At 43.6% G+C, this 17,731-nt stretch overlaps 1 protein-coding gene across 2 annotated transcripts in view; it reads left to right on the top strand.

Moving 5' to 3' along the window:
* Window positions 1-17,731, top strand: part of PAX5 (paired box 5) — a 128,356-nt gene that overhangs the window by 70,367 nt on the left and 40,258 nt on the right. For both annotated transcript variants that reach the window (XM_054003084.1, XM_054003083.1), the window contains one exon: window positions 1,858-1,987. In XM_054003084.1, the coding sequence (XP_053859059.1) occupies window positions 1,858-1,987 (130 nt within the window). The remainder of the gene's footprint in view (window positions 1-1,857; window positions 1,988-17,731) is intronic.

Here is a 17,731-nt window from a genome sequence, read left to right on the forward strand (position 1 = left end):
CTCTGCTCTCCCAGGAGCAGAAGTGGGGATGTGTCAGAGGTGTGGGTGTCTTTGAAGCAGTGGTGGTAGACAAAAAGGCCTAGGTGAATGATGGCATGATGGCAAGGCAAAAGTGAGGACACAGAGGGTGTTGGAGGAGGCATGAGCTGAAAGAACTGAGGAATAGTACAACTTTATTGCAAAGGTTATGTAGGATCCTAGGAGACAAGTCAGAGAACTCTGATGCATGGGCTGGGTGCAGGACAAGGGTGGCCAGCAGCTAGTCCCTGGTAAAATGTATTTTGCATGCTCATCTGCAAAAGGTTTGTATGGGGAATCCTTCAAGGTGACAGGCTGTACTCCTACCTCATGCAAATGGTGTCTGCAGAAAAAAAATGTTTATTACACAGAACTATTAATACAGGATTATCAATGTAAATTACCTTCTGTTTGAGTGAGACCTGAGCTACAGAGACACTAGCATGTATTCCTGGCCACAGTGCTGAGTTAGTGGCAAGCACCGGATTATATGCTAGGTTCTCAGAGAAACTTGCAGGAAGGATGAGGACGTATTCACTCAAAACAGCTTTTGTTTCCTTAAAAAAAAAAAAAAAAAAAAAAGTTAACTTATTTTGATATCACATCCCTGGAGCTGTTCAAGGCCTAGTTGGATGGGGCCTTGAACAACCTGGTCTAGTGGAAAGTGTCCCTGCCCATGGTAGGGGGCATATATGATAAATTGGTCTTTAAGGTACCTTCCAATCCAAACGAGTCTGGGATTCTTTGTTTTTCTGAGTTTTGTTTTGGTTGCTCAGAAAAACCTCCATGTGATCCTGGGTTCATCTGCATTTCTTCATCTCTGCACGGCTTCTGCATTGACCTAATCTTCAGGAATTCATTAGGGATTGGCATCACAGTGGTTGCTCTTCAGTTTACCTGTTCCCATTGTAGTTCTTTATTCAGGTTTCAGTTGATATGGGCATGACTGCCATCTCACAAATAAGGGATTAAAACCTAAAGGACAGATATCAGGGAACAGAGAACTTTGAAAGAAAACTTCCCAGATTTGTGGGAATGGTCCTGACAATAAGAAATCATTGAAAAAGGGCAAATGAAGATAAGCTTTGAGCCGTATACATATACATCCTTTAGACGCATGCATTGGCCTCATCGGCTATAGAATGCTGTAGCAATGGAAACTTAAACAGGGTTATAGGACACAAATACTCTGATTTCTGAGATCTGTGCTTGCTTAGCATGGCCTCTTTCAGGTAACGAGATTAGGAAATTATTTGGAAATGGCACAGTGTTCTTACCACAGGTGATTTATTTTTAAATAACTTGGATTTAGAAACCATTATCTACAAATGCATCCATTAAGCAAACTCTTATATATACATACCTTTACTTTCCTGTGAAATGATGAAGAAATGCAACATTCCCAAGAAAAGGGAAATGGGAAAACCTGTTGCCACCTTCTCGTTAGTGCATGTCCCCTCAAGTGCTAACACTGAAATGTGGAGAGTGTGGAGGTTAAGAGGCATGAACATTTTCCTAACAAGTAGCTTGCACTTGGCAGGTAATCTACAAGTTTTCCTCTTTCAGGAAAGCCTTGTTACATATTAATGAGTTTGGCTTTGGTTTTATAAAGAAAACCTATTTTGGTGTTCTCCGAGAACACTGGTGATAAGCACAAACCTACTTGTTGAACAGTTTGAATGTTGAAAAACCCAGTGTAAATGGGCATTGCCTTTAACACTGGCTGAACAAAGGATTTTTGAGTTCTGTATTGCATCTGCTTTCTGTTGGCACAGGCAAAAAAAAGCTCTTGATTAGTAAATTTATTTCCACTAAAATCTCTTTTGTTTCTTTTTCCAGGCAAGTGAATACTCAGCCATGGCCTCACTAGCTGGTGGATTGGATGACATGAAGGCAAATATAACCAGCCCTACTTCTGCAGATTTGGGAGCAAGTGTTCCTGGGCCTCAGTCCTATCCTATTGTCACAGGTAAATGATTTTCAAACACTGGTAAGTAGTGTGAATTGTCTGTACCTTCATATTGCATGATGTGGTCTTTTATGGAAGAATTGTGTCATATGTGGAGTCATTTGCTCAAAAAGTCTCTTTTTGAATGTGATTTCATAGGACCTCTTGTTTAAAGAGAGCTGAATGGCTTGTGTAAATTGTTTGTGTATGTTTGTAGCTGACAGATGGAACCTCCATCCCTCTTGTTCAGGAAAGGATGTGCCACTCCACCCCAAAAGTACATCTTGAATACCACAGCATCACTGAAAAGCAGAATACTTGCCTTTGCTTTTGGGCTTTGGAGCTATTTTTTTCATAAATGCACCTGGTATGTTTGACTGGATGGAGTTCTTATGACAGTTCAAACCAGCCTGAATTTTGGAAGATCATTTTATACCATTTCTGAATTGTACCTGTGCACTAAAATTGAGCATTTAAATGAAAATCAAAGGCTGTTTGTTCAAGGAATGCCAAATCATCTGCATTTATTCAGCAGGTGTAGAGCAAGAGTTAAAGAACAGCTAGAGTCTGATAAATGCTTTGGTCACCAATTTATTTGGGACTGACCCCATTGCTTGCAAGGAAATTGGCCAAATGGTAAGCTAATTATTAAATTATATCTGAAATTAGTTGTGCAAGTCAGAAAAATGGAGGGCTTTTAAAATTTAAGGCTCTGTGTTTCATAGGAATGTTAGCTCTGTGTGTTACTGCTATGTCTAATTGATGCAAATTTCATTGGATTTTCTCTGTTTTGACAAAGATTGGATGTAATGCTTTATTTTGTAGCTACAGTGGAAGATTATACTGTTTTTTGTAAAGTATTACTATGTCTTTAATGCCTTACAATCTCATCTAGCAGAGGAGAAGTTTTGAAAACAAGTGTTGTTACAAAGTTGTTTTAACTCGGTACAGCATCAGTCTTCGGCTTTTCTTGACAAAGTTTATTCAGAAATAAATGGAAAAATCAAAGAGGATTCAGAAGAGATTGGAGAGTGAAAGAAATAGATGTGTAGCTTGAAGTGGGATGGGAGAGACTTTTTTCGGTATCTGTTTGGTTCTGAATGGGTGGTCTGAGTGTTGGACTCATAGGTAAGAAAGGTGTCTAGGCATGGATGGATGGGCAGAAAGAGAGATTTATGGAGGTGTGTGGCTTGTAAGATGTAAGGAGATAGAGCATTGGTACAGATATATCTGTGTCCTTCAGGGGTCTGTGCTGGAACCAGTGTTATCTAATATCTTCATCAGTGACACAGACAGAGGGATCACGGGCACTCTCAGCAGATTTGCAGGTGACACCAGGCTGAGGATGCCGTAACGCCCCTGAAAGATAGGGCCATTCAAGAGGGGCTTGGAAAAGGTCTAGAAGTGGCCCATGGGAATCTCATGGATTTTAAAAAGGCCAGATGCTGATGCTACACCTGGGCTTGGGCTACTCCCAGGACTGATCCAGGCAGAGGACAAACAGACTGAGAGCAGCCCTGGGAGAAGGACTTGGGGGTGCTGGTGGGTGACAGCTGGCTCTGCCCTGGCCATGTGTGCTGGGACCCAGAAACACCCCTGTGCTGGCCTCGCCCCCCAGTGTGGGCAGCAGGGGAGGGGGCATTCTGCCCCTCTGCCCTGCTCAGGTGAGACCACACCTGCAGAGCTGCCTCCAGCCCTGAGGCCCAACACAAGAAGGATGTGGAGCTGCTACAGCCAGGCCAGAGGAGGCATCCGAGTTGATCTGAAGGCTAGAACACCTCTGCTATGAGGAAAGGCTGAGAGAGTTGGAATTTTTCAGGCTGCAGAAAAGAAGGCTTTGGGGAGACGTAACTGCAGCCTCTGCCATCTTCTAAGGGACTGCTCATCCAGCATTTACACCTGGCCAAAATGAGGTTCAGCCAAGAGCTGTTTTGTTTCTTTACCCTGGTTTAAGCACTTATGACATGTCTCACATTGCTACTTCCTTAGAGTGTTGTGAGCTGATTGATCACATTTGTTAGAGTAAAACCTACTACAGAGGTGATACTGCAGAGTTAAATATGGATTTCACAGAGGTTCTCCCTGTGATGTTATCTACACTTGAGCAAAGGTTCCAAATATTAAATTTGCTAGTTCTTCTCAAAAACATGGAGCAGGCTTTATAAACAGCAGGTTCTAGAAAAAAACCTGCCATTATATGTCAGAGTGACAGCTACAACAGAATGCATTTTTCAAGACACTGGGTATTGATATCTTTAATTTGAAAGTGCTGTATAGTTTTCTAATAACAGCATTCATAAAATGTAGATTTACATGAGCATATCAAGAATCTTCTAAACCTATGTCTTTTTATATATTTTTGGAGGAAATTGTCTACCTGCTATACTTTCATATTCTCTTTCTAATAGCCATAGGAATTGTTTTGTGCTGGTCATGCACTGGAAGCACCCAGAAATCCCCATCATGATCTGGGCCCATATTGTATGTCTGAGTCATGGTCCCTACTCTGAGGCTTCCTGAGGAGCTGACAGGGCTATGCAGGTTGTCAGGAGCAGGAAGGATTCAGTAGCAAGTCATACTTTGTAATGTGCAAGGCGTGTCCATTACAGTGCACTTGGTGGTGTATTTCTCACTGTAGTTCTGGACAGATTCCTCTATTTTCTCCCCTAATATAAGTAATCTTTTCAGTCACAACTCTTTACCCAACCTGTTTCCTTGGTGGGACAGGGAGTTTGGAAAAGGAGACACATTTATTGACCCTATTTCCCTTGTAAGCATAAGGTGCATATTGCCATGGGACCTTCATTTGTGGTAGGTATCTCTGAAAATCAGGAGCTGGGAAATGGTGCACAACAGTGGTTATGAGTGCAAGGTCCAACAAATGTCTGCAAGAACATCACCTATTATGCCTTTTCAGAGCTTGTTTTGTGGTCTGTGGCCTGACCAAAGCTGTAGTAAAATCCAGTTTTTAGTTTAGTGTTCTGTAGCTGGGATGGGCAGGGGATGATAGGCTACCAGTACGGTAGCCCTAACAATAAGGTATCCCTGGAGAAAGGTCAGCTTCGTATCAGCCCCACTTCAGTGGTAAGGCCTTCAGTGTAAAGAGACCAAGAGCTGCTTAAAACAGTGTCAAATGAGTTATGATATCCAGAGCAGCATTGGTGGGAAACATCACTTCTCCCAGGAACTCTTCTGGTTATGTGTGTGGAGTAGAGCTGTGAACACAATTAAATAATGTTTCAACAGAGAACGGGGCTATTGGTAAGGATGAAAAATGCGTCAATAACTTGAAATATGAAAAACACGAATTCGAGCCAGGAACACTTGTGTCTTTCTATAGCTGTATCTGCTGTTGAAGCTTAAGCTTTTTTATGAGAAGTTTGGGAGTAGTCTGGGCTGCCATGTCTTTTATGGTGTCAGTCTTAAATCTGTAAGATTATAAAAGATTTTACTGGATATATGTCTGAGAACAGAACTATCATTACAGTTTTTCATTGCTCTTGTTACCAGGTTGTGGTGTGGGTGGCAAAGCAATGTTGAGATTTAAGATGGCAAAGATCCTCTGTGCACTTGTTGGTAGAAAATGTAATATTTCTCTCTCTTAGCCAGCTGGCAGATCCAAACATATGGGATAGATCATGAAAATTAAAGGATTGCTCAAACATTGACACTCATGCTAGTACTTGCTGTTAAGGAGAAATGTCACAGCTCTCAGTACTACTTCATTCACCACCTCTGTTGTGCTGTGGATCACCAGCGAAATCTCTGATTTGCTGGTGATCCATTTGCTTTCTTTGCATTGTTTTTATGCCACATTAAATAGTAAGTTTAAAAACCCCTCCCGTCACTGCATGCTGCCACAGCCTGTAAGGGCTCTCTCCATTTACAAGCTGATGACTTAGGCCTGGCACATTGCTGCTGTTGTCAGCAGTTTCCAAGCAGCCTGTGATTGTTACTAATTACCTCCAGATGCATTTTCCCTGCTTTGACTTGCTGATTTCAGCATGGTTGGTGTCACTTTGAGAGGATAAAGCCATGTTAAACTGATATCTTTATGTGGCTCTCCAGTACTGTGCTGGGGGTGGATTGATGAACCTGCAGCAGCCCAGCTGTGTCCAGCAGCAGAGTCAGTATGTTCTTACAGACCCAAGAGTGGCTGTTGACCAGCCTCACCTCACCCAGGGGCAGAGAATCATCATTTACTGGACTGGGGTGTGATGGGAACTCTGTATCACTCCATTAAAAGAAGTGTCACAGGGCACAGTTTTGTCAGTGGGCTTTTTGTCTAGCAAATGCTGGAGTAGAGGAGCCTGGTCTTCTTCCATGCTGGGACATCTCTATCACCCTTGGCTCACCTGCTCTTCCTCACATGCAGAGGGAGACCAAGACTCTGACAAGTATGGACAAGTTATGTCTTATCCTCCGCATTCAAACTTGCAGCCACAGCTTGGAGTGTTATGTTCCTTGCTTCTTTCTGTGATCAGCCTTGTTCTGGAGAGCTAAATCCATGGACTTTGCTGCCCATTTTGTATGTGCATCAAAAAGGAGAGAAAAAGAGAGCAAGAGCAGTATCAGAGTCAGTTTACTATTTGGAGGGATGGAGAAGGACAGACATTCTCAATGGCTGTCATCTTAGTTACCTACTCTGGCTTACATTGCTGGACTCTGCCACTAGACACAGGTGATCCCAGATGTGAAGCTGAACTGAATAGAGCAGACTCCACCTCTGGGAAGATCAGCCTGGCCTTTTCATTATTGTAGATGTATCCAGCATCTTAGGTGTAGTACATTGTGTCAGGTAGTTAGTTATTAGTATGTGTGGCACAGATCTGTGAGTAATGTGGGTAACAGGGGTATGTTTAGCAATCCATATTCCTGGAATAATGTTCAGTTTTTGTAGTTAGGAAACACAGTTGCTTAAATGGGATAAATGCAAGCAAAAAGACATTTTTTTCTACTGTTCTGTGGTGACATGCAGTACTCAGCTGGCCTCTCAATGTGCTTATCCTTAGGACTGCTCAGTCTTTCTGCTCCCTGTCTTCATGCTACTTTGTTTGTGCCATCATGTAACTGCAATTTATGAGCCACTGTTTTGCCAGGTTTTGTTGAATGGAAGGTATTATTTGTCCCTTCTGAAGCTACGCATGAGATGGTTGAACTGCATGAATTCTGATGCCTTCAATAGGAGGAAAGAAGTCACTACTCTAAAATCCTAGGCGGAGCTCTTGCCACGATTAAACACTAAAATATTTCAGCACTTAGCTCAATGCAATCCAAAAGGACTTCTTGCTTTCTCAACAAGAAAACAAGTGGCAATAGGGTGCAGATCACTTCCAGAAGAGTGGTAATAGATCATTCTCAGCCTGTGGATAGAGAATTTATCTGAGCAGCCCTATAAACCAGACTTTGGCTGGAGGGGTCTGGGGAAACCTCAGACTCCACAGGCTAGAGTTTAGGTATTGAATTTGGACTTGACACCTACTTTTTTGCATAACTAAGTTAGCTGGGCTGGGTGAACTCCAGAATTGCTTTCTAATCTCAGCTGCCCTGTGTTTCTGTGGTGGGCTCTGTGCTTCCATGCTTCTGGGTAGAGCTGTGTGTTATTGTTTTTTTGGTGGGATTGGGCCCAGGGTGGCTCGGGGACAGCCTGCAGTCCATGTTATTAGGACCACTGGTAACTTCTGAGGGTCTGCCTGTACCAGCCTGGGCATGAAAATGGAGTAGGTGGGTTAGGAAGCTTTCTTACAATTTCTTTGTCTTTTTGTACATGATTTTAAGGGAACATTTTAGAGATAGCACAAAACATGGAAGGAAAATATGGATGTTTTGCTTTCCATTGTTTCATTTTTGGGGGTGGTGGTTTTGCATCTTTGTATCCTTTTCCTTTTTTCAGTCAGAGAGTAATTTAGGATGGGAAAGGTCTCCAAGATCATCAAGTCCAACCACTAATCCAGCACTGCCAAATCTATGATTAGCAATGTCTCCAAATGCCTATATGTCATTTAAATCCCTCCAGGGACATCACTGCTGTGGACAGTCTGTTTCAGTGCCTGACAGCCCTTTCAGTGCAGACAATTTCCCTGATGTCCAATCTAGGCATTCCCTGGTGCAACTTGAGGCCATTTCATCTTTCCCTGTTGCTTTCTAGTGACCAGGAAAAGATACCAGCCTTCAAGCTCCTTCCCTGGGATTCTTGACCTGACTGAACCTCTCTGATGAAGACTGTAAGGGCTGTGTTTCTCTGGTAATGGCTGGAAGGGTGTAAGCAGAAGCGAGGACATTTGGGTTGTGTAAACATCTTGAAATCTGACTATTTCTTTTTATGTCTTTGGAAATTAGGAGTCTTAGGGGTACACAAGAAAAATTAAGAGTTCAGTCTTAAGAGTATGTGGTGAGGTGTGCACATCCAGGTAGAATATTTAACCAGTATGGATACGTGAGGTGAAGTGTGGTCAAAGACTGAACCCTTTGGCTCACAAAAGAAGGAAAGGCTGCCTTTCTGTGCTGGGTCTTGGCTGGATTCTGGGTACACATCCCACATCGGAACAAAGTCACAACCTCTTTCCAAGTTCGACTTCTCTTTACTTTTTAGTTTTGCTCTGCTTAAGGCTAAAGTTCAGAGGCTCTGCTCTCTGAACCTAGTGCTGGCATTCCAACTCTGTCTCGAGTTGTATTTGATCTGCCTTTTATGGACCATTTTTGATGGTCATCTGAGACAACTAAGTATTTTTTGTGTCTGATTGAAATAATAATGTAACATTTAAAAGCAAAAAAAGCTCCCAATAGATAACTTTGAGGAATACATAATGAAACAGAATTTTCTCTCCTTCATGCACACCTGATGTTCACGGTGAAGACTGCTATTATTTTAGAGGTGCAAAAGTGTGATACAGGGTTAGTATAAGTTCATTAACAAGAAGTAAAAATGTGCCTTAATAATGATGGGAAAAGGATTGTGTAATCTGCTGGTGGCAGTTCCTGGGGGAGAACAGGGATGTTTATTTTAATTTGTATATTACTGTAGTCAAAGAGAATGAACCTAAGAATCTCCTGTCTAGCTGATTCAGCAGTTGTAGGTTGTTTATTGTCATGAATTCAGGTCTAAATCCAGATCTTGTTGCCCACAATGAGAAACCTGGTTTCATTAGGAAACACTATTTGTCCCTTAAACAAATAGCATTTACTACTTTGTATTTTAAGAGTGACTGGGACAAAGGTGTTGTAAAAAGAAGATCTGTTCAGTAGGATGATAGTTTAGGTGGCTTTGCAACTGGAAATGCCAAGGTCTGGAGAATAGCAGTGTGGGAAAACATAAATTATGCTCTATCTTCTGTCTTTTCTGAGAAGTAGAATTTCTGTGTAGAGATAATAGGTATTTATGGAGACTTGTAGGCCTGTTCTCAGACATTTTTGAGCTCCCTGTCTTGGGAGAGAGATAAAAGCAGAGATCATAAAAGCATGGAGGAAATTCACATCGTTGTGAAGTGTTGCACAGGCCTGTTGATATGTGAGGCTGGGAACAGCCCACACACTTTTTGCTCTGGCTAAGATGAAAGTTAGCAGTATATTTGTCCATGTTGTGCCAGCATGGTGATGGAATAAATCTACTCTTTACACTTCAGCTGTGGATTCTGGCCCCCTTGGTTACCTGGACATACTTGCTTCTCACAGTGACACAGCACTGGGCTGTCTTTGCCGATGTCTCACCATTTAGGAGGTCTGTGGTTGGTCATTCCTGTAGCAAGATCTCCAGGTGGAAAGAAGAAAACACCAGCAGAAGGTGACTTCTCCAAAGAATTTCTGCATATAAGGTTAGGGATTCTAATCAGTATGTGCCCGCTTCTTTCCAATGGCTATTGAGGGAAGGAGGAGTACTTAGTTTAAGCTGGACCTGTGTAGGTGGGTTGGACCTGCCCTAGAGAGAGAAAGAAGGGTCACCTAAAGATACTGAGGAGAATTGTTATCCAGGTGATAGTCAGCAGCAGTTTTACAGTTGTGCTTCCACCAGCAAACAGAAAGGAATTAAATTATTTTGATTTAAAATTAAAAAATATTTGCGTTTTTTCAATGGAAAGTTATTTCAATTTGTACTTCCTGTTCTAACTCTCTGAAATAAAAGTAATGTAACTTTTCCACAACTCCTTCTCCCTCTTTTTTTTTCTCCCCTCCCATCCCTATCCTCAAATTAGCACAGTTTTGGAGAAAGTAAAGAAAATATTTGGATTTGTTGATACTATATTTTTCTTCTGCAAAAATGCTTTGGTAGCTTTTTTTGTTGTTGTTGCCTAGTTGTAATTACAAAAATAAAAAGCCTTCTTTTGAGGCTATATACAGGTTTTGGTCATATAACCTGTCCCTACCTGGAAATGTTGATCTTGTTTAAGCATGGAACAAAATCACAGAATTATACTTTAATTTTTGCAGGACTGTTTTGAAGTGCAGATTGGTGTTGGTAGATGGATGGTTTCTAGTGAAATGTTATGCTAAGAGTTACAGCTTAGTTTCTACATTTAATAGATAAAAGTGCAGATGCATTTCCCAATAATCTATTCATCACTCACAATAGGATCTGCCATGTTAAAGACTTGAGAAAAGGCCACATAAACTCCTGTGGAAAGCAGCCAGTCTGAAAAACAAAAGTGTAATTTTTAATGAGAAGACAGAGTCTAACTGCGACACTGTTGAGTTTTTCCATTTTTATGAATTCTTATCTTGCTATTAAAGAAGAAGTGCATTTGAGAAAGCAAACGAGGGCACTTGTACCCCACTAAGACCCAGGCTATTAACTGCCTCTTTTGATGATGTACAGCCTGACTCTGTTGGGAGTTTGGCTGTGGATTTAAATGTTGAATTTAACTATGGTAAACATATTTGGTGCAAAGCATGTATAATAACAATTTGCATTTACATAGCATCTTTTACTTAAGGATTTTGCAATGTCTAATTAATTAAATCTGTTTCCCCCTGCCCCAAATACCACAGTGGTATGGATAATAAATGCAATTTTAAATTGAGCAGCTATAGCAAGAGGATTAAGACAAGAGGGTTCTGGTGCCTTCATGGTGGTTCTGATTGTGGCGGGCCTAGGGCTTGTTCTGCAAACATGCTGAGCAGCCTCATCATGTGCTTACTGTGGTCTGAAGCACCCTGAAAAAAAAAAGGATGTCAAACCAGCTCCACACTGGTGGGTGGAAAGTGCTCTGCGGGCTTCATGCACAGTGTCTTATGCTGGTGTTTGGGTCCTGGGGATGCTCACATGCAGCTGTGCCACCCACTGCCATGGCAGCTGGGGTGTTCAGGTGCTCAGGGCTGGCTGGCAGCTTTTAGGACATCAATGGCTAGTTCAGCCAACAGGTAGAATTTCTCACTGTCAGACAAATGCTGAAATCTGTTGTAGATCTCCAATTTGGAAATAATTAAAAAAAAAAAAGAAATAAAAGAAAGGAAAGGAAAGCATTCTAATTTGCTCAAATGCTTCCTTAATTGCTTTTTCTTTTGGCCCACAACAGTAACAAAACATCTAAGAGTTTCTGTGCAAGCCACCAAAATTATATTTCCAGGTGAGTAGTGGGATGCATTGACATCTGTGCTTCTGCACACCACAAAAATAAAATCTAGCGGCAAGCTGAGTCAGGCTGCAGCAGTTGTTTCTGGGAGAAGGTAATTGTTTTAGTGACAGTGGTTGAAGACCTCTGAAAGGTATTGAGGTGCTGGAATGAGTCCAAAGACAATCAATGGATGTGGGAAGGATGTGGCTCACAAGCGTTATTAGGTGCAGACAGGGAGCTAAGGGGCTCCTACTGGAGAAAAGGGGATTCAGGGGGACCTTCTGTCTCTCTACAGCCTCCTGACAGGAGGGTGGAGCCAGGTCAGAGTCAGGCTCTGCTCCCAGGCAACAGAACAGGACAAGAGGACATGGTCTCAGGATGGGGAAGGTTTACACCAGATACTGGGAAAACGTCTTCAATAAAGGACTGATCAACCATGGCATGGGCTGCCCAGGACAGTGGCGGAGTTGCCATCCCTGGAAAGATTTACAAGCCATTTGGATGTGGCACTTGGAGACGTGGGCTACTGGTGCCCTCAGCAGTGCTGGGGAATGGCTGGACTCGGCTGTCCATCTCTCCTTGTGGGGCTGCACTGGGGATGGTCATTGTAGGAATAAGGGAACACTGGCAATAACAAGGACACTCAGGGCATACATCACACCTGGCGCATGAACACGGGGTACAGGGTTGCAGAGCACACTTCTGCTTTGTGTGTCATTGCCTGCATCTGCTGAAGCCATACCAGGAGGTGCTCCATGAATCCTCATGTCCTACCCTAGAGCATCCCAATGGCTTTGTCCACTCCAGAGAGGCCAGTGTTCATTCTGTAGCCAAATGCTTGACCAAAAGAGGTACAGCTGCTGTGGCCTTCCACTGTAAGGATGTGCAAGGCTGCAGAAGTCACGTCATATCTTAGGGAACATGCAGAGGTGGGATTATCACCTTTTGGCCAGGTACACCTTGTCCATTGTATCAGGGTACACTTAATAGATTTAGGGATGCACTGCTGCATCCTCACTACTCAGGAGACAGATTTTATCCATCTTTTCTGGGGACTTCACTACCTTCAAGTTTTGATATTAACTCGGGTTCTAATGAGACATGATTTTAAGTTCTTAACATATGACTAGGATATCATTGGGCCGTACTGTGACATGGATAAAGCAGCTCTGTGGTGCTCTGTGTGATATTACCTCCCTGCCCTGACCAGCTTGTGGTGGACAGGAGTGCCTGTCCCCTGTGCTTGACCCCTTGGAGAGATGGAAAGCCACTGCTCCTGTGCATCATGTCACCCAAGGGTTTGTAGACCATGGAGTTACTTCTATGCTTTCCTCTGCAAGACACTGCCTGCAGACCCTCAGCAAAATGCTCCCTTTCTGTAGTGGCTGCTCTGGGCTCTTCTGGCTGCAGCTGGCCTCTGGTGCAGCAGGGGAGGTCCCTCCTGCTGGGTGGATACAGAATGAATTTGCAGTCCTCATTAAGGGGAATGCACAGTCATGGTTTTGGGCATGGTGCTCCACCAGCGCTAGCTGCTGTCATCACCGTCATTCCTCTGTCCCCACTACCTGGCATAAAGAGGTTGTAGGCAGCAGGGAACAGCAGTGGCACCACAGGTCTGGGAGAGGAGGGGAATGAGTGTGAAATTTAGGTATCCCTCTGGGACACTGTCCCAGTCTCTCCTCCCTGTGGAGTGGGGCGGTAGGGGTGGTAGGGGCACATCAGCTTTGATCAGTGTCACATACACCTTGCAGAGAACACAGCAGCTCTGCCCCCATCATCCAAAGTGCTGTCCTGAATGTACTCCTTTCTCTGATCTTTGTAATTATCCCTGCCCAATCTTTCTTCATGTTTTCTTTTAATTATTTCCCCTTTCTTCTCTCCTCATATTTTTTCTCCCCTAAAACTCCAACACTTCTCTCTGGTGTATTGAGAATGTGAGTGAAATTGAAGGCTGGAATGTCTCAAGTCTTTATGATGATGAATTACTTTCACTGCCAAACCTTTTATTGTCTGTGATTTGGAAAGAAGGGAAGCTGATTTATTGTGGTCAACTGTCATGCCATTTAATACAGTTATAAATTCTGACACCATGATGGCCACAGTTGGCCAGGGACCTCCTCTGGCCACTCTCCTGTCCTGCTTTTGTCCATGGTCACTGTCTTCAGCGGAGGAGCAGGCAGGTCAAATTGTGAGCTGGGAGTACTCACTTGAAGAGTAATGGCTGAGGATCAAGCAAGCCCCAGGTGTCTCATCCAGACCCAGGCAGGCTGCACGGCCCCCAGGTCTTGGGATGGGTGAAGATGTCCCATGGCTGGGCATCCCTACAGCATCCCCCCATCCTGGTGCTCATGGATTGATTGCTTCAGTCCTGCTTTAATGTGGCAGAAGGGGAATTTCACAGGGGCTTGGAGCAAGATCCCTTCCCACAATCCCTTCTGTTCTCTGGTCTGAACTCACTGCAGGATGCTTCCCATAAAGTAATCCACACATTTGTTATTTTTTTAACTACATGGTGCATCAGTTGAGATACATATCTCACTATGTAATGAGATGCTGTCCACCCACTAGAAAGCTCGGAAAGAGGTGGGACTTGGAAATACTAATTTGGTTCTGCTGCTTGATGGGGCAGATGAAAAATAAAATTTTGTCTCAAAGTGATTTCAAATGACATGTTTTAGGTTCCTTCAGCCAAAGAGAGTAAAACATTTCAAACTTGACAACTGAGAATATTTGGTGGAAAATACTGAAACCCCAGTGTGTCAACATTTCCATAGCTTCACTATTTCCATCACAGAATCTAGGTAAAGTGCCTGATTTCAGCTTTTCATCTTATTCCAGGATAATAAAAACATTACTTAAATATCAGAAAAATCAGCATGTAGGTTGTTGACTTGGACTTTGTTGAACCCTAATTAAGATGTAATAATTGAGGGTGTACATATTTGTTCTGTGAGGAGTAGAAAACCATTCATGACATTAGCAGTGATGCTTGGATTGGAAATCCCTCCATCTCAGATGAATTCCAGATGCAGATCATAAATATTGATCTTTGTGAGATGAAAAATTTCAGCGTGGGTTTAGTTGGATTTTCTCCTCCTCTGTGCTTATGTAGCAAGCTGAATAACCAGTTGTCAGTATACTCATGTCTTCCTGTTTCTGGATGCACCAGCAGGCTGCTGGGTCGTGTTCACCCATGTCAGCATTGACAGGACTGCCCTGTCTGGGGAGGTGTCTGTCTGCATAGCAGCAGGTAGGACAGTGAAGCCCCGGGTCGTATGGCATCTGGCTGAGCACTGGCAGCCCCTAGCACAGCAGTACTGCACTGAGCCTGGCTGGACATGCTGCGGTCCTGAGCAGTGACATGAGGGGCCAGAGCATCACCAGTCCTTGGGTGCTGGCAAGGGGTGCAATGGTGTGGCTTGGGACCAAAGGGATTCCCACTGAGGCAGGGTTGCATGCTGTTTGGGCTTCTTCTTCTGCTCTTGCTGCTCCCAAAACCCTCTGGATGTCACTGCTGTCCTTTGCAAGGTCCCTGGAAAGCCATGTCCTCCCTTCTCTCCTGGTTGCTTGGCTGGATCAGCTTACCTGCTTTTCCACACATGGCTGGGAATATGAAGCTGGGGATCATCCAAGCCCACCAGGACCTGGCAAGGACCCAGGGCTCTGCAGCCTGAAGGCTTGCCTGGATTCTAGTACCCTCTCCAGGCCACCCTGTGTAGTTCTCAGACCTGGGTTCAGTGTCACCCCAGCTGCAAGGCTGGGAGGAGGAGGTGGGCTGCCCTGCCCCTCCCGATATGACATAATGTATCGTATCATATCATATCATATCATATCATATCATGTCATGTCATGTCATGTCATGTCATGTCATGTCATGTCAGATCATATCATATCATAGTCATACAGATGCTCTGGAGCAGCACCTGTACAGTAGGGCCTTTTCATGCAATTCATACCACAGCAATCACAGCACAGCATATCCCAGGTAGTGGCAGCCCCACTTACAGTGGATGGGGTATCACAGAATCACAGACTGACAGAATCACCAGGTTGGAAGAGACCTTCAAGGTCATTGAGTCCAACCCAGCCCCAACACCTCAACTAAACCATGTGCCACATCCACTCTGTTTTTTAAACACATCCAGGGATGGTGACTCCACCACATCCCCAGGCAGAACATTCTAGTATTTTATCACTCTTTCTGTGAAAAACCTTTTCCTAATATCCAACCTATATTTCCCTTGATCCAGCTTGAGGCCGTGTCCTCTCATTCTGTTAGCTGCTGCCTGGAGAAAGAGACCAACCCCACCTGACTACAACCTCTTTTCAGGAAGTTGTAGAGAGTGATAAGGTCACCTCTAAGTCTCCTTTTCTCCAGGCTGAGCACCCCTAGGTCCCTCAGCTGTTCCTCAGAGGGTTTATGTTTCCAGCCCCTCACCAGCCTGGTGTTGCCCTCCTCTGGACACACTCGAGAGTCTCAACATCCTTCCCAAACTGAGGGGCCCAGAACTGGACACAGCACTCAAGGTGTGGCCTCACCAATGCTGAGTACAGTGGGAGAATAACCTCCCTGCTCCTGCTGGCCAGGTCACCAGCATTCTCAGATGCCCTTCGTGAAGTGGCCATTGTGGCAGCTGGTGGTTCAGAAGCCTCTCCATTTTTCCTCACACACTTTCCCAGTGCCTAGGAAGGTCCCAGAGGTGACTGCATGGCCTGGTATGAGCCCTCTGAGTTGTCTGTGGACAGGAAGTTCTTTTAGCCAGGTCTGTGGAATGAATCCTGAAGATCTGAGCCCTGCTGAAGGAGGCCCTGCCTTGGGAAGGATCTCTGATCCCAGGGCAGCTACCAGCCTGAGCCAAGGCTGTGGACCCCAGTAATGTGCAGGACCACTCCTCAGGGCTGGCATGTCCCTTTTCGTAACTTAAATGTTTGTTAAATGGGCTGAACATGTGGGGTTGGAAAACATCTGGATTTCCATTTCATGATGAGGCAGAGATTGGAGGCCAGCCACCTCTCCCCATATATCCCATACATATCCATTAGTTTTTGGGAGCATCCATGCCACCACAGTAAAATGCTAACAATGCTACTTTTCATACTACAGGTCCTACTGTTTGGTTTTTCCCTTGTAGCTCCAAGGAGTTGTCTGGAGTCTGGTAACAGTGAGAGGAGCTCATAGTTCTTGACATATTGATGGTAGTTTCCTTCTAGTCTTCTTGATTGCAAAGAGAAGCCAGAAAACATCTTTTGGGCATTTGTAAAAATCCAAACAGTGGAAAAGAAAAAAAAGGAAAATGTTTTATTTAAATATCTCTTGGTAACTCAGTTCGCCTAATGATTTTTCTGGGGTGTTTAGCATCTAGCTGTGTATTTACATGAACAGGGATCCCCCAGACCACAAACTTTTCATGCTGCTGATCCTCTTGGTCATCCGACATCTTTCCAACAGCACAGTGATTACTGTGGAGACAGTCTCACCAAGCCTGCTGTGCTGCTCTTATTAGAAGTATTGCTGTGCTGCAGAAGGAAAACAACAATAAAGGGAATATGTTGCTTCTGCATGCGTTAAGAGCACTGATCAAACCACAAGAGATCCCATTTCAGACATAATGTGCATTGGAGGGCAAAATTAGATTGAGGAGTAAATGGAGCCTAAAATCTCCATAGCTTTATTCGTCAGAAAGCTGTTTCATTGCGTGGTTTAATTCTCCTATTTCTTTCATTCACTGCATGTAGCATGCTGGCTAGAGTACATTTTAGAAATAAGGCAATGAAAAAAACCCCTTCTTTAATATGGCAGTGGTTGTAAGGTGTGTAAGGCTGTTCAGACCTAAGATGTGAGGTGATATGAAATGCAGAAACATGTTACTCAACAGCAGAAAAACAGCCAAACTGGCACTTCCTACATTTTAGCAGGAAGAGGTATTTTGTTTTCAAATTGTTATTTTATATTTTGGCTTTTGATTTTGGTTTTCTTTTGCATTTATTTAATTCTGAACTCTTTAAAGTTGGTTTTATTATTCCTATTTGAAAGTTTTACTTCATTGCTGCTTGTGAATTACACTGCATGATGAATGGCACTTAACCAAAAAATAACATTTTGTAGGCTAAGACCTGCCATGATGGTAAGCCCATTATTTTTATGTGCGATTTCATTTCTCTCTGTTTTAAACATGTCTGTTTGATGGGAGGAGGCTAACTGGTCTCTCAGCTAAAT

Source organism: Vidua macroura, chromosome Z (genome assembly GCF_024509145.1).
Source record: "Vidua macroura isolate BioBank_ID:100142 chromosome Z, ASM2450914v1, whole genome shotgun sequence".
NCBI lineage: Eukaryota > Metazoa > Chordata > Aves > Passeriformes > Viduidae > Vidua > Vidua macroura.